The following is an 18,740-nucleotide window of genomic DNA, read 5'->3' as shown; positions in this document are numbered from 1 at the left end:
CCAGTAGTTGTGGCTCACGGGCTTAGTTGCTCTGTGTCATGTGGGATCTTCCCAGACCAGTGTCGAACCCATGTCCCCTGCATTGGCAGGTGGATTCTTAACCACTGCGCCACCAGGGAAGTCCAGCATAATCTTTAAGAATATAAAGGGGACCAAAAAGTTCTAGAACCGTTGACAAAGAATCTTTGAACACTTTCCCCAGATTTTGACTATAGTCCCTTTCTTCTGTGGTGCTTCTTATTGGATCTGTGTTCTGAGGGACATATAGTAGGAACACAGCCTCATTGACATGGGGTGAGACCATTTGTTGTTCTGGACCTCAGGTGCAAAGCTGGGTTAATTATGTTCCCTAATTCATGGCAAAGCCTCTGTCTTCACTTACGTTTCCTTCCGTCCCCTGTCATCACCCCATCCCCCCTTCTCGATATCCATAGTTCCTAGTTCTGGTTAGCCGTAGTTCACTTTTTTCTTTTAATTAATTTTTATTGGAGTATGGTTGCTTTACAATGTTGTGTTAGCCTCCACTGCACAACAAAATGAATCAGCCATACACATACAGATATCCCCTCCCTTTTGGACTTCCCTCCCATTTAGGTTACCACAGTGCACGTAGTTCATTTTTAAGCAAGAAAAGACAGACTGGCTAGGTGAGGATGTCGGTGCAGGGTTAGTACAACTTAATTTTTTTTCTTTTTTTTAAGATAAGTGCATATAATTAGAAGCTGTAGCTCTTTCTTCCTATGTCTTAGTGGCTTATTTTTAGACTGCCTCACTCCTTTTTGAACAAAGACTACTAGGGGACCCATTTGTTGCCTCTGTACATACTCATTTGGTTAGCTTGTTGATTGATCTGAAGCTAGGGCCTTTTCCTTCTCTAAGAGTGCCTTTTCCTTCTCGAAGAGCTAGTGCCTCTTCCTCTTCTCTAAAGAGCTTTTTTATTGAAATAAGATGTTTTTAAAGTTTTCAGATTCAACACCAACTTATTTGTTCGTATATTTACTCAATTAACCAGCTCCCACTTTGTGCTGGACACTCTAGAAAGCATTTTGGGCTGTATAAACCTATAAAAGCTATAGTTCCTGCCCTTGTATCCCAGAGTCAGATAAAATTAAAGTGTCAGAAAATAATGAATAGATTTGCTACATTGCCATATTTTTAGAATTGTTTTCATTGTATAATCTCTCTCCCCTTTTGGGAGGGGTTAGGAGGTGGTTTCTGGGAGACTTATTTTCCCTGTGTCTATAGGTAACTTAAATGTAACATGTTATAAAATACCCTTATTTGCATGAAGCCCCTCTTGTCAATTATAAAATATTTACAAAGTGTAAAATATAATTGTAACTGGTTGAGTTTTAGGTTTCTGAGGTTTGTTTACTTGCTTGCTATTTAACAATGCTACATGTCTGGGCATTTACAAAACTATTACTAATTAGTCTATAATGACCAAATTCTTAAAATCCATAAATATTAATTTTTTTCTAGGTCGCAATAAAAATAATTGACAAAACTCAGTTGAATCCAACAAGTCTACAAAAGGTAAGATTGGTCCAGTATCCAGTTTTTTTTAATGATTTTCAGTGCTAATTGTCATCTAATTTGTCCATTAATTACCTCTACTATTATTTTTATTTATTGTATTTAGTACACAGTAAAGCTTCCTCTTCCTCAAATGAATGCAACTTAAATTTAATATGGTTTAAATGTAGTATTGTTGTATTTTTTTCCTTCAGTTGAAGATAATGATTTTTAAATGTTCTTAATAGCACAAACTGAAGGCTGTACTTTGAATATTCTAAATATTGACTAGAATAGAGTTATAAAAAAGACAGAACAACATAGTTTCATGTAATTAGTCTTAAGCAGAGTTACACATCTTTCTTACAGCTAATACTGAGATCTCTAAAGTCAGCACTTTGGCTTTCTTAAGCTACCACAATATGTCTAATCAAGGAGTGATGATTAATTGATATAAAAGGAAAATATAAAAGTAAAACTAAATTGATAGTTGAAAACATGTTTGTTAATGAGCTATTGCCATTTGTATTATCTAATGTAGATCAGGAGTTCTCAACCTGGTGCATGTTAAAATCACCTGGGCCTCTTTTCAAAATCCTGATGACTGTGGCCCATAGGGAGATTTAATTGCTCAGGTAGGGCCTGGTCATAGGTATTTCACTGGTGCATCAGTGAATGATTAATGATCTTCAAAATAAGATCCTTTTAGTCCCTTTTGGTTTTGCAGAGCCTTTTTACATACTTCATTTGATTTCTAGACTTGGCCTATGGTAGCTGGGGGATACAGAGACCTAGAAATAAGAACAGGAAGTCAGGCTTCCCTGGTGGCGCAGTGGTTGGGAGTCCGCCTGCCGATGCAGGGGACGTGGGTTCGTGCCCCGGTCCAGGAGGATCCCACATGCCGCAGAGCGGCTGCGCCCGCGGGCCATGGCCGCTGGCCCTGCGCGTCCAGAGCCTGTGCTCCACGGCGGGAGAGGCCACGGCAGTGAGAGGCCCGCGTACCGCAAAAAAAAAAAAAAGAACAGGAAGTCCTCTGCCACTTAGCTGAATGTGTAACTTGACCTTGAGCAGGTCACTTAACTTTCTGGACGTTGGGCTTCTCATCTTTTAAAATGAAGATAATTTCACTAAGTGAAATAAGTCAGACAGAAAGACAGGTACCATATGATCTCATTTATATGTGGAATCTAAAAAATAAAACAAATAGACAAACAAAATAAAACAGAAACAGGCTTACAGAGAGCGAAACTGTTGGTTGCCAGAGGGGAGCTGAGTGAAATAGGTAAAGGGGATTAACAGATATAAACTTTTAGTTATAAAGTAAACAAGTCATGAGGATATAATATACAGCATAAGGAATGTAGTCAGTAATGCTGTAATAATTTTGTATGGTGACAGATGGTTATTGGAGTTATCATGGTGATGATTTCATAATGTATTTGATTGTCACATCACTGTGTTGTACACCTGAAACTAACATAATATTGTATGTCAACTATACTTCAGTTGAAAATAATAATAAAAATAACTAATTAAATGGAGATTTAATCTTCTCATGATGGATTATATTAATGAAATAATACATATCAAAGAGTTTCATAAACTGCAAAGCAGTACGTAAGACATTTTAAGGGTAATCATGCCCTATCTACATTTCTAATGTAGTTCTAGTTCTGTTGGTTATTTTCTATTTATATCATCATAATTTTGAAACTGTGTGTGTGTGGGATTAAGGTGGAGAGGGAGACAGATTTTATCTTGCACTGAAAATGTTATTTAAACAAGTGGCTCTGCAGGGCATAGTGGGCCTTAAGGGTTCTCAGGGTGGCCCTGGAAGGATCCAAAATTTCCAGTCCTTTGTTCTGAACATGAAATTGTATCCATTTCCTTAAACTCATTTCTTCATATATCTAAGGACTTGGTAGTAATTAATAAGTTAGAGGTTACTAAAACTTGGTACTCAGAACTAAAATTAGCATGTAGAGAAGTTTGCTAAGGATTCTAATTCAGTATTCGAATGTTACAGATCTTCCACTATTCATGTGTACTTGCAGATAACTGGAATTCTAGCAGTTTTCTAGGAAGAATTTTATCATAGTATTGTCTTGAGTCGGTTGTGATTTTTCTTGCTTGCTTTTTTTCATTATTTTTGGTCATAGTTTTTAATTACCACTGTTCTTTTTTGTTATTATTCCAAATTACTGTTTGTCACATCATTACCAATTTAGTACCTGGTAGGCTGTCTGTTTAGCTTGATGGTGTGATGCAGATTTTTATCAGCATTAATTTTGGCATATAAATAATAAGACTTTTAAGATTTGTTTGGTATAGCTCAAGTATGAACCATCCACAAAAAATTTATACTAAAGGCAGATCCGTCCAAGTTAAATAATTTGATAAGTGTAATGTTTTCAGTTTGTAGGGCATTGTTTTAAATCATAAATCATGTGTTTGTGTTCTTATAAATTAGAAGCATTCTATAAATACTTCCTTCACATTCTTTTTCGCTGAGTTCCCTTTCCATGGAAAGGTGGCAGCAGAGTGGTGTATACCTGGCATCTTTTGCCCTTGTAATAGTGGTGCTTGCAGCTTGTTTTCTTCCTCAGCACCACTCACAGTTGTATCACACCTGCTCACTCAAATCTCTGTATATTGTGATTTTAAACTCTGGAACTTGGTGTATGGCCTTAGGAGCTAACAACATTCTGCCATCAACAATATGTGATCTTTTTGTACTGCCACTACCAAAAAAAATGTGGACTGGCTCATTCAGGCAGTGTTTGAACACAGGTGTTTAAAATAGTGTCATTTCAAAATGTTCACAGTATTCTGGCTTACACATTGAATCATGTACATCTGATAAACGCATTTAAGCAAACCTGAGTTGACTGCATATTAGTAAACTGATGTTATTTTCACTGACAGGTTCTTCACTTTTCCTTTTAATTTTTCCAGCCACTGAGTGAATAAATGTTAGATTCTAGTAAGATATATTTTTCTCCATTGTTTTTGTACATCTCAATTTCTGAGTACTATCCCTGAGACATTTTCTGTCCATAAATGTCTTTTAGGTCAGCCGTTAAAGAACTCTGTAATGTTGTGTACCTTTAATGATTTTGAAAACAACAGGAGTGAAAAAAAATGTTAGTCTTCCTCCTGGTTTTACAAAGTCACTTTCAGCTTTTTTTTTTTTTTTTTTTTTTTTTTTGGGGTGGGGGGTACACGGACCTCTCACTGTTGTGGTGTCTCCCGTTGCGGAGCACAGGCTCCAGACGCTCAGGCTCAGCGGCCATGGCTCACGGGCCCAACCGCTCCGTGGCATGTGGGATCTTCCCGGACCGGGGCACGAACGCTTGTCCCGTGCATCGGCAGGCGGACTCTAAACCACTGCGCCACCAGGGAAGCCCCATTTTTAGCTTTGATTTGGTTACAGATAATCTTGTTTTATTAAATTCAAGTTTGTCATTAAGAAGCAAGTTATGAATTTATTAAGACATGCAAGTAGGGCTTCCCTGGTTGCCCAGTGGTTAAGAACCTGCCTGCCAGTGCAGGGGACATGGGTTTGATCCCTGGTCCGGGAAGATCCCACGTGCCGCGGAGCAACCAAGCCCGTGTGGCACAACTACTGAGCCTGCGCTCTAGAGCCTGCGAGTCACAACTGCTGAAGCCAGCGAGCCACAACTACTGAAGCCCGCGTGCCTAGAGCCTGTGCTCTGCAACAAGAGAAGCCACCGCAGTGAGAAGCCCACGTGAAGCAACGAAGACCCAACGCAGCCAAAAATAAATAAATTTATAAAAGAAAAAAAAAAGACATGCAAGTACACTAAGTGTAACCCATCTAAAGTTATTTTCTTTTCTCATCTTGGAGTAGTGTGTTAATGTAAAGAGGGATTATAGAGTAATGGTTAGGAACACAGTTAAGCCAGCCTACATGGATTCAAATCTCGACTTCAACCCAGCCTAGCTGTGTGACAAGTCACCTTCCTGGATCTTAGTTTCCCTGTTTGTAAAATGGAAATAATAACAGTACCTCTAGGGCTGTGGTGAGAATTAAATAAGTTAACATTTAAAAGCCCTTAGCACAGGGAGATCAGCTTAGTGCTTTGTGACCACCTAGAAGGGTGGGATAGGGAGGGTGGGAGGGAGACGCAAGAGGGAGAAGATATGGGGATATATGTTTATGTATAGCTGATTCCCTTTGTTATAAAGCAGAAACTAACACACCATTGTAAAGCAATTATACTCCAATAAAGATGTTAAAAAATAATAATAAAATAAAAGCCCTTAGAAGAGCTGAGTGTAGTTCCTAGCACATGGTAAGGACCGAGTGTTTGCTATTATTGTGTGTCCTGCTGAATATTGGTTTTGAGTGAGAGTGGGAGATTTTTTTTTTTTAACTTTTATTGGCGTGTAGTTGATTTACAATGTTGTTAGTTTCAGGTGTACAGCAGAGTGAATCAGTTATACATATACATATATCCACTCCTTTTTTTTTTAAGATTCTTTTCCCAGGAGATATTTTTTGTTTGTTTTTTAAATTTTACCCTCACAGGAAATAAGTAAAGCTTAAGGATTGAATGGTAGGTTCTGGCTTAGGTCTCATAGGACTTATTTGCAGTAGACTACTTCTGATCACGGCTAATATTTGCGCATTTAGTATATATGGAGTACTGTATTAGTTTGCTCGAGCCACTATAACAAAATTCTGTAGACTGGGTGTCTTAAACAACAGACATTTATTTCACACAGTTGTAGAGGCTGGGAAGTCCAAAATCAGGGTTGCCAGCATGGTCGGGTTCTGGTGCAAGCTCTCTCTTTGGCTTACAGAGGGCTGCCGTCTCACTGTGTCTTCATAGCAAAGTAGGGGGAAGGTACATGAGCATGCTGTTTGATGTCTCTACTTATAAGGGTACTTAATCCCATCATAAGGACCCACCCTCATGACCTCATCTAAACCAACTTAATTCCCAAATGCTCCATCTCCAAATATCACATTGTGGGACAGCTTCATGAAGTAAGTTCTGTTATTCAGGAAAGAGAGGCCAGGGAGATAAAGTAATCTGCCCAACGTCCCCTGACTAATAAGTGATAGCTGCTTGGGCAGTCATTTTATGATAGGTGTAGTCATCATTGAGTCGAGCATTAATGAACTCTAAATGAAAACATGTTTACCACAGTTTAGACCATAGAGCATTTGCTGTAAGCAATGTCCCAGGTATATTAGTTGGATAGGAATTCATTGTCATTAGATACTAGAGCATATGCTTCCCATGTTCTTACACATATAGGCGTTCTCACAGTAGCTAGTCTGATAGATATCTTTTCACCTTCATACTCTGTTAGGTGAGTATTACTACCATCTTGATTTTCCATTGAGGAGACAGAGTCTGAGAAGTTGGTATAGTCAGACTCTCCAGTTCGTAAGTGATGGAGCAAAGATGTAAATCTTAGCCTGACTCCAGAGCATGGACTATTTCCACTTCATTATGGCCCCCTCCTGTAATTAAATTTCCCTAACTGAGATGGGAACTAACCTGAGGCTTTCTTTGTAGTAGCTATGAAGAAGTTAGTAAATAGTTTCAAGGTTGAGGAAATATTGGGTTGGCCGAAAAGTGCCTTCAGTTTTAAAGTAAAAATAAAAGACACATTTTTCATTTTCGCGAAGAACTTTATTGAATAATGTATTCACCCTTTTGTTCCACTACCTTCTGCCATTTTTCAGGCAACTTCATAGTTCCATCTTCCCAAAACTTTTTCTCTTTTTGAGCAAAGAACTGTTCCAGGTGCCTTTTACAGTCTCCCAGGGAATTGACATTTTTTCCATTAAGAGAATTTTGTAAAGACCGAAATAAATGGAAATCTGAAGTTGCAATGTCTGGTGAATACGGCGGATGAATCAGAACTTCCCAGCCAAGCTGTAACAGTTTTTGCCTGGTCATCAAAGAAACATGCGGTCTTGCAGTATCCTGATGGAAGATTATGTGTTCTCTGTTGACTAATTCTGAACGCTTTTTGTCAAGTGCTGCCTTCAGTTAGTCTAATTGGAAGCAGTACTCGTTGGAATTAATCGTTGGGTTTTCCTGAAGGAACTCGTGATAGAGGACTCCCTTCCAATCCCACCATATACAGAACATCACCTTTTTAGGATGAAGACCGGCCTTTGGTGTGGTTGGTGGTGGTTCATTTCGCTTGCCCCACGCTCTCTTCTGTTCCACATTATTGTACAGTATACACTTTTCATCGCCTGTCACAATTTGTTTTAAAAACGGAACGTTTTCATTATGTTTCAGTAGAGAATCGCATGAGGAAATACGGTCAAGAACGTCTTTTTCGCTTTACTTACGTGGAACCCATACATCAAAGCGATGAACATAACCAAGCTGGTGCAAATGATTTTCATAGCTTGATTTGGGTATTTTGAGTATGTCAGCCATCTCCCGCGTGGTATAACGTTGGTTGTTCTCAGTGTCTCAATTTGATCACTGTCAACTTCAACTGGTCTACCCAACCGTGGAGCATTGTCCAGCGAGAAATCTCCGGCATGAAACTTCACACACCACTTTTGACACGTTCAGTCACAGCACCTTCTCCATACACTGAGCAGATCTGTTTTTGCATTTCAATTGCGTTTTTACCTTTCTTGAAATAATAAAGCATAATATGCCGAAAATGTTTTTTTCTTCCATCTTCAATATTAAAATGGCTACACAAAAATTCACTAATTTTGTTGAGCCTTTTTTTTAAATGCACTCTTATATGACAGCTGTCACACACAATCTAACAAAATTGTTTCAAATGAAGTTAAAGACAACTAAGTGCTACTAGAGCCATCTTACAGAAAAAACCAAGCAAACCTTTTGGCAAACCCAATATTTCAAGTACGAAAGAGAAGTAGGCCTTGTACCCCACCTCCCCTTCCAAACTTTGCATAAGTCATATTTTTATGCAAATTTGCTTATTCACTCCTTCACTTAACAAACACTTATTAGTAAATACCTGCTGTGTGCCAGGCACTGTTCAGAGCACTGAGGGTACAACATTGAACCAAATGAATGAAGTTCCTACTTTCATGGAATTGATATCATAGTGGGAGAGCAGCAATAAACAGATATATAATGTCATGTCAGTGCCATGAAGAAAAATAAAGCAAGATGTATTGACTGTATTTTCTTATTTTTTGTATTCTTGATGCTCTGGCATCTGGGGCCTTGCTGACCTGAGATAGACTACTCCCCAGGGCTAGCTAGTTCCTGGAAATAGTAAGCAACTCCCCTGTGAGTACACTGTTCAGATGCAAACTAACCAGTACAGAGCCCATACTCTGAACCATCTCCCCTATCTGGCTCTTAAACTCCAAGAGGCAATATTTCTCTGCCCTAATCATTGCAGAGCTGGTATCGGACACCTAGAGACCGTACTTATACTCAAGAACCTGCTGAAATTATCCCAATGAACCAGTCCTCAGCCTGCTTACCCTGCCTGGACTTACCTTTCCTGTGGAAACCAGAATAAAAACTCTTCCCCATGCTTTCCCCTTGCTCCGTCGGCCTTCTAACCCATCCTGGTGCTTCCTCACATGGCCCTGCATGGCACTGTGTGCCCCCTTCTTTTGGGAACTATAAGTAACAGACCATCATTTTAATGGCACTCTTCTCCTGATCTCTTGGCTCACCATACCTGAATAATAATAGAACCTACATTTTAAAACACAGGGTGGGGACTTCCCTGGTGGCACAGTGGTTAAGAATCCGCCTGTCAATGCAGGGGACCATGGGTTCAAGCCCTGGTCTGGGAAGATCCCACAGGCTGCGGAGCAACTAAGCCTGTGCGCCACAACTACTGAGCCTGCACTCTAGAGCCCGCGAGCCACAACTACTGAGCCTGCATGCCACAACTAACTACTAAAGCCTGCATGCCTAGAGCCCATGCTCTGCAACAAGAGAAGCCACTGCCGTGAGAAGCCCGTGCACCGCAATGAAGAGTAGCCCCTGCTCACTGCAACTAGAGAAAGCCCGCATGCGCAACAACGAAGACCCAATGCAGCCAAAAATAAATAAATAAATTTAAAAAACAAAAACACAGGGTGAGGAGATAGTATGCGAGGAATGTGTAGATTTCAAGTGAAAAGTAGGGGTGCCCTCTTAGTAATCCGTTTAAGAAACATTCTTGTTCTCCTGAACCAAGCGTTGTGATAAGAAGAGTCAGATAAGTACAACAGACTCTGGGTGAACTTCACCATGTGGTTTGCAGTAAAAGTTTACTTAGACCTTTAGGATCTAAATGTTTTTTACCAAGTAATAAAGAATGGAAAGACCTTTGCAGTCCTCCTTGCAGCGTTGACATGGAGGTCCTCACTAAGTGTTCGTGGGAGGATTGCACACACAGCTTGAGGAGCAGCAACTGCAGCAGCGGTGGGCTGCCGAGGCCTGCGAGTATGCAGGGCAGTGCAAGGCCCTGAGCTGGCGGTTACATCAGGCCAAACTGGGAGCCTTGAATGCCCCGGCCCTTTAAGGAACAATCATCTCTGTGTAATAAACTTTTCAGTAATTCCCTAACTTTCCCCTGGGTTCTTCTGACTAAGATTTTGTTATTTTAGAAATATTCAGTCTTCTCGGTGGCAGAAACTTTAATTGTCACCATACTGTGACATAGTCAATTTAAACAGTAATCTCTTTTTCTTAAACTGGAACCATTAGTTAAAAACAAATGTGTGAATGTAGTGAAATAATTGATTTTTTAAAATATGTGTTTATGATAGCTGGTTAGCCAGCTTTAAACATGTATAGGGATGGAGGCACACTGCTTCCTATGCCATCTTGTTCCAGTGTTGGACGACTCTAGTTATTATACAGGTTTTTTTTTCTTAATTAATTTATTTATGGCTGTGTTGGGTCTTCATTGCTGCACGCAGGCTTTCTCTAGTTGTGGTGAGCAGGGACTATTTTTCATTGTGGTGCACGGGCTTCTCACTGCGATGGCTTCTCTTGTTGCGGAGCACGAGCTCTAGAGCGCAGGCTCAGTAGTTGTGGTGCACGGGCTTAGTTGCCCGCAGCATGTGGGATCCTCCCGGACCAGGGATCGAACCTGTGTCCCCTGCATTGGCAGGCGGGTTCTTAACAACTGCGCCACCAGGGAAGTCCCTAAACAGGTTTTTTTCTTTCATAGTTTACACTAGCATCTGTCTTCTAGAAACATGTACAGTACTGTTCTCTGTTCTTTCATTTGGAGCTTTGGAGGTTAAATCTACCAGTCCACAAAAATAACCCCTACCAATCCAACATAACCAACTATCTTGGGTCTTCTTGGTCCCTTCTCCAGAGTAAATACTCAGCCTCTTGGGCCAGCTACAGGACTTGCCCTCAACACAGGGCTAGTTTATTCCACATCAGTAATTGATTTTTTTCTTAACTGAATTTATTTCATTCTTGCTGAAGACCATTTAAATGGTTTCCTACCATAATTCCAGTCCTTTTAGTGTATTTTTGAAAAATGAGTCTTTTGTATTAGCTATCACTTCTAGTTTGGTGCTGTATACATTGGACAAGGATGTTTTCATCCAATTAAAATATCCCACAAGGTAGGGACAAGGCACCTCATTGGAGAATCCACCCTTTAGTTGGTTCTGCTGACTCATCAAGCAATATTTGAGTAATATTCAAGCACCATTCTCAAATCCAGACTTTTAGTAAGAGAGAAACAGAAATCCCTGTGTTAAAAAAAAATTAATCAAAATTACTAAGGAAAAAAAAAGAATGATTTTAAATTTAAGTATGTGCATAAATTCAAGTATGTGCAAAATGCGGGAATTCCCTGGAGGTCCAGTGGTTAGGATTCCACACTTCCTCTGCAGGGGGCACGGGTTCGATCCCTGGTCGGGGAACTAAGATCCGACATAGCCGTGCACTGTGGCCAAAAAAAAAAAGTATATACAGCAGATTGCTGAATGATTATCAAAGTATTGTTGACTATAGGTTCCTTTTATCGGGGTCTTTGTGAGAAATTTTACTTACACCCACTCAAGTCTGGTTTCTTTTTAAAGTTGGTGTTTATTTTGGAGCCACTGTTAATGGTTAGAGCTCTGTAATAGCAGTGACCTTTTTTTGGCATCCCAGGGAATCTCAGTTGTGGGACAAGCCAGGGAACTGTATATTTGGAAGCAGAGAGAACCCGCTCATACTTTTCTTATGGTCTACAATGTAATGTACTCTTACTGTTACCACCACTGGGGTACTTTTGCTTCAGCCTCCTTAGGGCAGTCTTTTTTAACCCTTGTTGTGCAGTAGAATCATCTGTGTAGTTAAAAAAAACCCCTTAATTTCTATTCTCTTTCTAAAGGTAACCTGTTTTAAAGATGACCCCCTCCTCCAGTGTTTTAAGTCTTATAGACTGCTGCCACTACAGCTGCCAGATATCTCCCCCCCTCTCAAACTCTTCCTGACCCAATTTCTGGATTTCTTTCCTTCTCCTTACCCATCTGGTGAAGCACAAATCATTGTTGGGATCTTTTTCATTGATGAGCGCTGTTGATCTTTTCCTTTCTTAATACCTTCCTCTTTCCATATTGACTTGTAGGAGACTAAACAGCTCAGGCCATTAACAAAAGTAGTTGTTAGAATCCTTTTTTGTAAATTTTTTAAAATTGAAGTATAGTTGTTGTACAATATTATATAAGTTACAGGTGTACAATATAGTGGTGATTCACAATTTTGAAAGGTTATACTCCATTTATAGTTATTATAAAATATTGGTTATATTCCCTGTGTTGTACAGTATATCCTTGCAGCTTATTACCTAATAGTTTGTATCTCTTACTCCCCTGCCCTATATTGCCCCTCCCCACTTCCCTCTCCCCACTGGTAACCGCTGGTTTCTTCTCTGTACCTGGGAGTCTGCTTCTTTCATATATGTTGGATACTAATTCCTTATCATTCATATCATTTGAAAATATTTTCTCCCATTCAGTAGGTTGCCTTTTCATTTTGTCAGTGGTTGCCTTTGCTGTGCAAAAGCTTTTAAGTTTAATTAGGTCCCATTTGTTTATTTTTGCTTTCATTTCCTTTACTTTAGGAGATGGATCCAAAAAAATATTGCTGCAATTTATGTCAAAGAGTGTTCTGCCTATATTTTTCTCCAGGAGTTTTATAGTATCCAGTCTTACATTTAGGTCTTTAATCCATTTTGAGTTTATTTTTGTATATAGTGTTAGAGAATGTTCTAATTTCATTCTTTTACATGTAGCTGTCCAGTTTTCGCAACACCACTTACTGAAGGGACTGTCTTTGCTTCATTGTATATTCTTGCCCCCCCTTGTCATACGTTAATTGATCATAAGTGTGGGGGTTTGTTTCTGGGCTCTGTATCTTGTTCCATTTATCTATGTGTCTCTTTTTGTGCCAGTACCATACTGTGTTGACTACTGTAGCTTTGTAGTTTAGTCTGAAGTCAGGGAGTATGATTGCTCCATCTCTGTTCTTCTTTCTCAAGATTGTTTTGGTTATATGGGGTCTTTTGTGTTTCCATACAAATTTTAAAATTATTTGTTCTAGTTCTGTGAAAAATGCCATTGGTATTTTAATAGAGATTGCATTGAATCTGTAGATTGCCTTGGTTAGTATGGACATTTTAACAATATTGATTCTTTAGCGCACTCCATCTGAAAGCAGCAGAATACACATTTTCATCAAGTATACGTGGAACATTCTCCAGGATAGATCACATGCTAGGCCACAAAACAAGCCTTGGCAAACTTAAGAAACTGTAAGTCATATCAATTGTCTTTTCTGACCACAACACTGTGAGAGTAGAAATCAACCACAAGAAAAAAAGCTGTGAAAAACACAAACACGTGGAGGCTAAACAATATGGATCACTAGACCAGTGGATCACTGAAGGAATCAAAGAGGATATTAAAAAATACCTAGAGTCCTGACTATTAATTTCAATCCAGCATCTGCATTCAGATCAGTGTAATGAATTAGGTAAACTTTTACAAACAGGATATGGTAAATGAAATCTAAGTCAAACCCTCTTCATTTTACATGTTTAAAATATTGAGAATAAAAATATATGTATATTGTTACATTTCAAAAATAGTAATAGGAGTGTAAGAAAATATAGCTTCAGTGTTGCTGCTGCTTTATGGGGAAATTTTTAATTTATTGCCAGACATTTTCACTTTGGCAGCAAATTTAGAGTACAGATTGTGAATTGAGAATATTAGAATTTATTTTTAATTGTACCAATTGTTCATTGTGCTATTTTAGAAAAGCCACTGAAGAACCAACTATTTTATTTTATTTTATTTTGCTGTATCGGTTCTCAGTTGCGGCACACAGATCTTCCTCAACAGCATGCAGGATCTTTCGTTGTGGCGTGCAGGCTCTTTGTTGCAGCGCGTGGGCCTCTCACTAGTTGTGGTGTGCGGGCTCCAGAGCGCACCAGCTCAGTAGTTGTGGCGCTTGGGCTTAGTTGTCCCGTGGCATGTGGGATCTTAGTTCCCCGACCAAGGATCAAACCCACATCCCCTGCATTGGGAGATGGATTCTTAACCCCTGGACCACCAGGGAAGTCCCAAGAACCAGGTATTTTAAATGGGTTAAACTTAGAGCCTAGCATGGACCCATTTGTGGAAAATTGAAAGTTGGGCAAAAACTAGACCTTTGGGAAAGAATCCTAACGACAACAACCAGAATCACAGCCGTATGTTGCTTATTGTGTGCCACGCACTGTTCCAAGATCTCAACAACACGTCAGGTTCCTTTATCCCTGGGGGTACCAGAGGCCCAGAGAGATCAAGCCACCTAGATTCAGTCAGTCAATGGTAGATCCCCAGGTAGGGACAGATAGTGGGCTCCAGAGTTCAAATTCTTAATGACTGTGCACTAACTGACACACTGACTGAACTAACATTAGAACTTAAAGCCCTAACTTCACATAGCCTTTTCCCAACATGTCCCCTTGGAAGGAATCAGGCCCAGCACCTTCCATATGGGAAGCATACAAAGGAGCTTACTGAAGCTCCTTCACCTTGCATGTGGTAGATACCCAATAATATCTGTTCATTATTTTATAAGTACCAAATTTATTTTAATACTAAATTAATATTTTTCTCATATTGCCCTAATTCCAGGAATCTTGACCACCAGAACCTTAGGTTTTGAGGTGGTAGGAAAATTTCTTTGTCTTTGAAATACTTGATCATAAAAATGCACATTGGGTTTCCCTGGTGGCGCAGTGGTTAAGAATCCGCCTGCCAATGCAGGGGACGTGGGTTCAAGCCCTGGTCCCGGAAGATCCCACATGCCATGGAGCAACTAAGCCCATGCGCCACAACTACTGAGCCTGTGCTTGCTCTAGAGCCCATGAGCCACAACTACTGAGCCCACGTGCCACAGCTACTAAAGCCCATGCACCTAGAGCCCATGCTCCGTGACAAGAGAAGCCACTGCAACGAGAAGCCCACACACCACAACGAAGAGTAGCCCCCGCTCACTGCAACTAGAGAAAGCCTGCGCTCAGCAGTGAAGACCCAATGCAGCCAAAAATGAATGAATGAATGAATGAATGAAATGCTTTACATACAGAAGAATGTTACATATTTGCCATATACATATGTTTAGGGTATTTGATTCAAGAAATGGATCAGCAACAATACTTTAAATCAGTCACGTTGTAACCTTCCCCAACGTGACCTCCTTCTTTGTTTCCCACCTTACAAGGTAACCACTAACAAAAATTTTGTGTTACTATTTTCTTTCTTTTTAAAATTAATTTATTTTTGTATATTAATTTATTTCTTTGTCTTGCTGGCATTGAGTCTTCATTGCTGCATGTGGGCTTTTTCTGGTTGCAGCAAGCGAGGGCTACTCTTCGTTGCAGTGCACAGGATTCTCATTGCAGTGGCTTCTCTTGCTACGGAGCACGGGCTTTAGTCATGTGGGCTTCGGTAGTTGCAGCACGTGGGCTCAGTAGTTGTGGCTCGCACACTCTAGAGCGTAGGCTCAATAGTTGTGGCGCACGGGCTTAGTTGATCCACGACATATGGGATCTTCCCTGACCAGGAGTCAAACCCATGTCCCTTGCATTGGCAGGCGGATTCTTAACCACTGTGCCACCAGGGAGGTCCCTGTGTTACTACTTTCTATTGATTGTTTTTATAATTTTACCACATATGGGTCCCTCATCAATATAGTGTGAAGATTTTAAATATTATATAAATGGAATCATGTTATTTGTGTCCTTCTCCCGTTTGCTTTATTTTGCCCAAATTGTGTTCCATGTTGATGTATTTAGATGTAATTTACTTTCACTGCTATGCTTATTTTCATGGTTATATAGTATCCTATTATGTGAATATTTCATGATTTATTTTATCCATTTTCTGTCTGATTCAGAGACATTTGGATTGCTTATAGCTATTTGTATCACAGACACTGCTATGGATTGTTCGTATGTGTCCTGGTGAAGTTGTTTATGTTTCTTAAGGATATGTGTCCAGTAGTAGACTTATTGGTTCACAGGGTTTGTACATCCTCATTCATCCAAAGCAGTTGTGTTAATTTATATTCCCACCGGTAGCATATAAGACAGTTCAAGTAATGTTACATCCTCGTCAAAATTTGATTTTGTCTGATTTTTCAGTTCTTGACTATCTGATGGATATAAAACTATGTCATTGTGGTTTTCATTTATATTCCCATGATTGCTGATGAGTATTACATCATTCATATTTTTATTGGCTTTTGTTTCTTCTGTGAATTGCCTGTTCAAGCCTTTTCAGTTTCTAGTGGATTTTTTCTTAATCATTTTAGAGATTATGTATTCTGGATACTGACATGTGGCAGATATCTTCTTCTGTTTGATGGTATATCTTTTCATTCTCTGGATGTTGTCTTTTGATGAACAGCAGAATTTCTTAATTTTAACACACCTGAATTGTCATTCTTTTCTTATATGGTTTGTACATTTTCTGTGTTCTTTTTTTTTTTTTTTTTTTTTTTTTTTTGCGGTACGCGGGTCTCTCACTGTTGTGGCCTCTCCTGTTGCGGAGCACAGGCTCCAGACGCGCAGTCTCAGCGGCCATGGCTCACGGGCCCAGCCGCTCCGCGGCATGTGGGATCTACCCGGACCGGGGCACGAACCCATGTCCCCTGCATCGGCAGGCGGACTCTCAACCACTGCGCCACCAGGGAAGCCCCTTTTCTGTGTTCTTTAAGAAATTCTTCCCTGCCTGGGGCCATAAAGATATTTTTCTCTGTTGTCTCAAAGGTTTATAATCTTTAATCCACCTTGAAGTTGTGCATATTGTGAAGTAGCAATCCAATTATGTTTTTTCATACGTGTTACAACTTATTGCCTTGTCTCTCCTTTCCCCACTCTTCTGCAATACAGAGTTTCCGTACCTCTCTACACACACATACTGTGTTCTTCCAAAGTGGTTATTCTGGTTCACTTCACAATTGCTATTTTAAAGGCAGGTTTTTAAATTTATTTTCATTTAAAATTTTTATTTTCAGTAGTAGAATGGCAGGGCTTCCCTTGTGGCGCATTGGTTAAGAATCTGCCTGCCAACACAGGGGACACCAGTTCGAGCCCTGGTCCGGGAAGATCCCACATGCCGCGGAGCAGCTAAGCCTGTGAGCCACAACTATTGAACCTGCACTCTAGAGCCCACGAGCCACAACTACTGAAGCCTGTGCGCCTAGAGCCCGTGCTCTGCAACTGGAGAAGCCACCGCAATGAAAAACCTGCACACTGCAATGAAGAGTAGACCCTGCTCGCCGCAACTAGAGAAAGCCTGCGCGTGGCAACAAAAACCCAACGCGGCCATAAATAAATAAACTTATTTTAAAAATAGTGGAATGGCAAATGATAAACAGAATCCCAAAATATATGACAGGAAAAATCTGAGCTAAATTTATAGAAGCACAAGAGTGACAAAATAGATTTATCTTCTCTCAGGCTATGTATGACACATTAAGTAGAGGAAAAAAAGATACAGATCTTAATATAGAGCCCCTCCACTAGCCCATATTACAAATTGCGCATTTTTAATTTAATTAATTTATTTTTTATTTTATTTTTGGCCACACCATGTGGCATGCTGGATCTTAGTTCCCTGACCAGGGACCAAACCCGTGCCCCCTGCAGTGCAAGCACGGAGTCTTAACCACTGGACTGCCAGGGAAATCCCACACATTTGTGCATTTTTTTTTAAAAGCATCCCTTTCTTAGGATACATTACAGCTCTGTGGCAGTCAAATCTATGATGATTGTAGCGTAAGTGATTTCCTCACTGTTGGGCAATGCATAACTTACACAGCTATAAACAGTTAATATGATTAATAAGCCTGACTAAGAGATCTTTCCAGATCTTTCTGAACAAGCAATAAAAATAGAAACCAATAAAAATAGAAACAAACAAAAAGTACAAGCATGTGGGACTTGAAAACACTCTTTGAATTCATGGGGTCAAAGAGAAAATGCAAACCAAAATTGCAGTGTATCTAGAAGGTAACACTGTGTATCCGAACCTATAGAATACTGCTTTTGGTGTTCAAGTAAATTTGAAACCTTAAACACATTATTAAACAAAAAATGACAATACATTAAATATTCAACTAATAAGTTAGAGAAGGGAACAAAATAAATCTCAGGAACGAAGAATAATGTAAGGAACTTATAAAGGGCAGAAATTAGTGAATTGGAAAAACAATCAAAATGATCTAGAGCTTTTTTTTTTTGAGAGGGGGATGAGAAGGGAGGCAGTAAAATAGATAAACCACTAGTTACTTAATCCAGGGGATAGGGAGAGACAACACAAAGTATGAGTATGAAATGAGGGGCAGGGAAAGGACCAGATAGAGAAGAATTAAAATTATTATGAGAGAACCTTTTGTGCAAATAAACTAGAACACCTAAAAAATGGATAATTTTCTAGGAAAACGTAACTTATCAAAATTAACTCTACAAAAGAATCTAAATGCATCAGTAACTACAGAAGAAATTGAATAGTGGTAAAAAGGCCAGCTGCTACCTCAGATTGCCATATGCAGAATTTCATGATTGGCTTCTTTGAAACCTTCAGTGAATAGATCTTGAAGGGAAGCTTCCAAATTCTTCTCTGGAATTCACATACATGGCTATCAAAATGTATTAGAAACAGGGAAGAAAACTATAGTTCCATCTCACTTACAACATCCATTCAAAAATTCAGAATTAAAGTA

At 39.6% G+C, this 18,740-nt stretch overlaps 1 protein-coding gene across 14 annotated transcripts in view; it reads left to right on the top strand.

Annotated features, from left to right (window-relative positions):
• Positions 1–18,740, top strand: part of MARK3 (microtubule affinity regulating kinase 3) — a 107,699-nt gene that overhangs the window by 38,010 nt on the left and 50,949 nt on the right. For all 14 annotated transcript variants that reach the window (XM_067721394.1, XM_067721217.1, XM_067720793.1 and 11 more), the window contains one exon: positions 1,483–1,536. In XM_067721394.1, the coding sequence (XP_067577495.1) occupies positions 1,483–1,536 (54 nt within the window). Of the gene's footprint in view, positions 1–1,482; positions 1,537–18,740 lie in introns of those variants that run through there.

This window comes from Pseudorca crassidens, chromosome 1 (genome assembly GCF_039906515.1).
Source record: "Pseudorca crassidens isolate mPseCra1 chromosome 1, mPseCra1.hap1, whole genome shotgun sequence".
Classification (NCBI taxonomy): domain Eukaryota; kingdom Metazoa; phylum Chordata; class Mammalia; order Artiodactyla; family Delphinidae; genus Pseudorca; species Pseudorca crassidens.
Note: the sequence above shows the minus strand (reverse complement) of the source record. Positions and strands in the feature narration are given on the sequence as shown.